Source organism: Austrofundulus limnaeus, unplaced genomic scaffold (assembly GCF_001266775.1).
Source record: "Austrofundulus limnaeus strain Quisiro unplaced genomic scaffold, Austrofundulus_limnaeus-1.0 Scaffold179, whole genome shotgun sequence".
In the NCBI taxonomy this organism is placed as follows: domain Eukaryota; kingdom Metazoa; phylum Chordata; class Actinopteri; order Cyprinodontiformes; family Rivulidae; genus Austrofundulus; species Austrofundulus limnaeus.
The window spans coordinates 624,152-629,914 of NW_013952581.1; the positions used below are offsets into that span (position 1 = coordinate 624,152).

Sequence of the window (5,763 nt, forward strand, 5' to 3'; positions counted from 1 at the left end):
GAGAGAGAGAGAGAGAGAGAGAGAGAGAGAGAGAGAGAGAGAGAGAGAGGCCTGACGCAGCAAACAGTCCCTACAGACTCATCCACTTTGCAAATGCAATTAAATCATTTTCAGAGGAGGGGAACTGCAGCTCTCAATGGGCTCCATTAGGCTGGTATTAATACTGAAACACACACAACCGTGCATGCGCACACACACACACACAAACAACCGCACAAACACACACAGAATAAGTGATGAGTGTCCAGGGAGAATTCAGCATTGAGACGTTTTATAAACTAAATGAGTGAGTCGTTTAAACCTGCTGACCCTTTGAAACAACCACCATCCAACCATCAACAAACCATCCAACCACCATCCAACCATCATCACACTAAAATTTAACCACGATCCAACCATCAACAAACCATTCAACCGCCATCCAACCATCATCACACTAACATTCAACCTCCATCCAACCACCATCCAACCATCAACAAACCATCCAACCGCCATCCAAGCATCATCCAGCTAACATTCAACCACCATTCAACCTCCATCCAACCATCAACAATCATACAACCAACAATCAACCATCATCAAACCATCCAACCAACATACAACCAACAATCAACCATCATCAAACCATCCAACCAACATACAACCAACAATCAACCATCATCAAACCATCCAACCAACATCAAACCATCCAACCATCATACAACCAACTTTCAACCATCATAAAACCATCCAACCATCATGCAACCAACAATCAACCATCATCAAACCATCCAACCAACATCAAACCATCCAACCATCATTCAACCAACTTTCAACCATCATCAAACCATCCAACTATCAGCAAACCATCCAACTATCATCAAATCATCCATCAGGTAATCCATCCAACTATCATCAAACCATCCAACTATCAGGTAATCCATCCAACTATCATCAAACCATCCAACTATCAGCAAACCATCCAACTATCAGCAAACCATCCAACCATCATCCAAATGTCATCCAACCATCAACCAGCAGTCATTCAACCATCATCCATACATCTAATCATCATCCAACCATTCCTACATCCAACTGTCATCCAAACATCCAACTATCAACCATTATCCAACAGTCATCCAAACATTAGTCCAACCATCACCCACTGTTACATCATGGCTCTTCAACAGAACTCTTGAAATCAGATTGGTATTTAAAAAAATCTGAATGTGAAGTTGTTTTAAAATAAATAATAAATAAACCCTTCACTGCTAAAATTGATTTATTAATTTGAATTTATTTATCAATAAGATAAAATATTTGAGTTCCAGACAAACAATAAGAATCTAACCCTGACAGTGGCTCTGGCTCAGGTTCTGGTTCAGGTTCTGGTTCTGTGTAAATAAGGGAGCAGGTGCCTGTCCCTGTTGGACAAACAACACAGGTTTCGTGGTCTTATGTCTGCAGGTAATTATTAATTATGTTTTGAATTTCATTCATCAGAACCGTCCAATCAGCTGTCAGCTTTCTGCTTTAATGAAACTTATCAGGTTACAGAAGAGGACAAACAAAGAACCAACCTCTAAGAAAATAAATATAAATGATTTAACTGAATTCTCATCTATTGAGATGAACCTTCACTAAACAGACAGAAGTCAAATACAGTTTTCATCTAATTACAGACGAGATTAAAAAGGTCAGTTTATCTGTAGGGATGAGGCTGTTAACTGCTGCTGGGATATTTTTATTGATTTATTAAAAGAACCTCTGAAAGCTTCTGTCTTTATTTTAGTACGGACGTGTTTGATCCGGTGTGAGCAGCTGTGTTTGTTCAGCAGAATGAGCTGAAAACAACGATGCTGCTCAGATTTCTGGTTAAACAATCTGAATGATTGACAGCTGCCTTTTATCACGTGTTGGCAGAAAGTCAATATGCTTTAAAACAATAATTAAACCATCTGTTGGTAAAGAGTTTGTTGTGTTGATGAGCGACAGCAGCTTGACCCATGATGGAAACTAAACAAACAGCTGATAAATCAGATGATTTCACAGGAAACTGCAGGTTTTATCAGTTGTTAAGCTGCAGAATAATTAAACTCTGTAATCAGAGGACCAACAAATGAAGTCCAGTTTATCTAACAGAACAAACTCCAGCCTCTTTAATAATGAATATTTTCTAAACTTCCTGCTCGGATCCTTATCATCACACCTAAATAATTCAGATTTAAAATATAAACTTGTGTTTCTGAGTCTGACACTGGAAGAAAACCAGTTTATTTAATCTGAAGCTGTTTCTGTGAGATAAAAAGACCTAAAACGACGTCTAAATGTCAAACTTCTGATCTGAGCGAAGACAAACGTCTCCAACATGGATCAACGGACAACACGAAGACCATAAACAAACAAAAGTAAACAAAACAGTTTGTTCCTGTGAGACGTTCTTAAAATTAAATAAGAGATAAAATGTGTTTGTTCAGAACATGTTGGAAAATACTCAATAATATACTGCGTGTGTGTGTGTACCTGGTTTGTGCTCTCTTTTTAAGACCGTTTCTGGTATACACACCTACCTCATCCGGATCAGCAGTCCTAGAGAGCAAAGACTGGTCCTAATATGTTGAGACAGCTTTGATAGGTTAGGGTCAGGCTACTGAATCGACTGAATACAAGTCAATACACGGTCCTAACAAGGATAGAAATACAAACCTGTGAGTGTGTGTGTGTGTAAATCAGTCTGTAATGAAAGCACTCTTCAGTTCAGAGTAATTGAACCAACAATAGTTTGGATCAATAAAACTCAGGGTTTGATGAATAATCGCCTCCAACTCTTTTATCTCTCAGCTTTTCCTTTTTCCTCGTTTGGTTTTCCCTCCATTTTTTTTACTTCCTGTTTACCCGAGGATCAAACCTGGGAACACACCTGCAACCATCTTCCTTCGCTGAATTAAAACCAAATAAATTAAACTTAAAGTAATTAATTTGCAAGAGAAATCTGAGATAAAGCTCTGACCAAGATGGCCGATGTGTGGTTCAACGTCTCGGAGTGAAGACTCGTTTATTTGAACACTTTATGCCATTTAGTCGTTTTTTTAATTTGGTTATCCATCATGTGAACGCAGAGACAAACTGAAGCGCTCCAAAGGAAAGAAACGATTTTGTGTCTAAAAAATAATCTTAGAAATGGAGAAAAAGATGAGAGAATATTCTCAGAAGGAAGTCTGAGGCAGTGAACCCTGAAATTACAGATGTTATTAAGTGAGTCTCTGCAGGTCAATAAAGGAACGTATCATCATGTCTCCGTGTTTCTGTCTTCATCTCACACATCAGCTCACCTGTTGTCCCTCACTCTTCATCATCTGATCTTCATCTTCACTTAATAAAAAGGAGCAGAATGAGATTTCTACACATTTAACCTTCCAGGAAAACTTCAGCAGGTCAGACATAAATACAATCTGAAGCCAACTTCAGGGTCTGATTGCTCTAAAAGGAAGAAAATAGTTGTTTTCGTTTTAAATTTTTACAAATCAAAAAAGTTTGAGTTCTGCGTGTCCCAACCAATTAAAACTTCAGAAAACCAGTTCTTTAAAACAACAGAAAGAATTTACATAAACAAAACAAGTTTTGAATAAAATCTGTTTTCACCTTCAGTAAGTTTACAAGTCTTGGATCCTTCATCAGCTCAAACCAGAAACCCAAGACCCAAGACTGAATACCTGAGACCAAAGACCTGAGACCAAAAACCTAAGACCCAAGACCTGAGACCCAAGACTTAAGACCAGAGATCCAAGACCAAAGACTCAAGATCTGAGACCAGAGACCAGAACCCATGACCAGAGGCTACAGACCAGAGATCCAAGACCCAGGACTGAATACCTGAGACCAAAGACCCAAGACCTGAGACCCAAGACTTAAGACCAGAGATCCAAGACCAAAGACTCAAGATCTGAGACCAGAGACCAGGGACCCAAGACCAGAGGCTACAGACCAGAGATCCAAGACCCAGGACTGAATACCAGAGACCATAGACCCAAGACCAGAGACTACAGACCTGAGACCCAAAACCCAAGACTTAAGACCAGAGATCCAAGACCCGAGACTCAAGACCTGAGACCAGAGACCCAAGACCTAAGATCAGAGACTCAAGACCAGAGACCAAAGACCTGAGACCAAAGACCCAAGACCTGAGACCAGAGACCCAAGACTTAAGACCAGTGATCCAAGACCAGAGACCCAAAACTAGAGGCTACAGATCAGAGACCCAAGATTGAATACCTGAGACCTAAGACCAAAGACTTAAGACCAATGACCCAAGACCCGAAACCAAAGACCTAAGACCTAAGACCCAAGACCCAAGGCCAGAGACCCAAGACTTAAGACCAGATATCCAAGACCCCAGACTCAAGACCTGAGACAAGAGACCCAAGACATAGACCAGAGACTCAAGACCAGAGACCCCAGACAAGACACAAGAGACCCAAGACCAGAGACCCGACATCGAAGATTAGAGACCAGACCCAAGACAAGAGACTAGAGATCCAAGACCAGCGACAACAGAGCCGAGGCCTGAGATCCAAAACCCAAGACTCAAGACCCAAGATCAGAGACCAAAAACTACAGACCCAAGACCAGAGACTAGAGATCAAAGACCAGAGACTACAGACCTGAGGCCTGAGACCCAAAACCCAAGTCTCAAGACCCAAGATCAGAGACCAAAGACTACAGACCCAAGACCAAAGACTAGAAACCAGAGACTAGAGACCCAAGACCCATGACCCAAGAACTAAGACTAGATACTAGAGATCTGAGACTAGAGAAAGTTTCAGAAGATGTTCAGCCAAATATTTGGTTGTTTGTCAAAACAGTTTCTTGTTGTTTTTCTTCTCTAAGTTCAACTTCCCCTCTAGTCACCATTTTTGTTCTGAAATCTTTGGAGGTGGAGGATTCATCCAGAAAACATCTTCAATCAACCAACCAACCAACTCCTGAAGAGCAACAAAATCAGCTGATCTTACCGGACAGAGAAGTCGTAGGAGCAGGATGCCAACACCGTCCGACTGAAAGGAGAGAACTGTGGGAAGAAGAAACGTCATCTTTAATAAAGATTTCAGCTTTTGTTTGTTCAAACTAAAACTCAACATGAAACCACCACTCATCAGAACATCTGCTTCATTTAGCAACTGGAATCAGATAAATAACCTGTGGAGATCCACAAGGCTTAATGTTTGGACAAATTCATCTACTGTATCATCTAAAAACATATAAAGTTTGTAAATAAAACAAACTTAATCGTCTCCCAAACTTTCAACTGTCTTCATGTTTATCACTGCCAAAGGTGAAAGGGTGATAATGTTTTTGCCTGTGTCTCCATGTTTGTTTGTCTCTACTGTTAGTAAAATGTCACATCTCTAACAGCGTGGTTGGAGATGTAAATGAGTTGAACTACTGGAACATATATTTGAGGGTGCAGACTTTGTTCCATTTAATAGATTAATAATACAATATGGCATTGACGAGAATAAATTTTTAGAATATCAACAAATTAAATCTAAAATAAAATCTATATTTATGCTCAATAATATTTTATTAGAAACTCCATCAAATATATTAGAATTTCTAAATCTTAAATCCCCCAAATTGTTCTCTAAAATCTACAAAAAATTGGCTGGCATAAATGACTCAATATCGCTCCCTATGGTAAAATGGTTGACAGACTTATCAGTTAACTTTGACCAGAACACCTGGTCTCAAATATGCTTAAGAACATTTGAAATGACTAGAAACCCA

The 5,763-nt window shown here is 39.6% G+C and overlaps 1 protein-coding gene across 1 annotated transcript in view; it reads right to left on the bottom strand.

Moving 5' to 3' along the window:
- pex7 (peroxisomal biogenesis factor 7) overlaps positions 1-5,763 on the bottom strand; it is a 30,044-nt gene that overhangs the window by 6,501 nt on the left and 17,780 nt on the right. Inside the window, exon 8 of the mRNA XM_014017939.1 lies at positions 4,992-5,047. Within this exon, the coding sequence (XP_013873393.1) occupies positions 4,992-5,047 (56 nt within the window). The remainder of the gene's footprint in view (positions 1-4,991; positions 5,048-5,763) is intronic.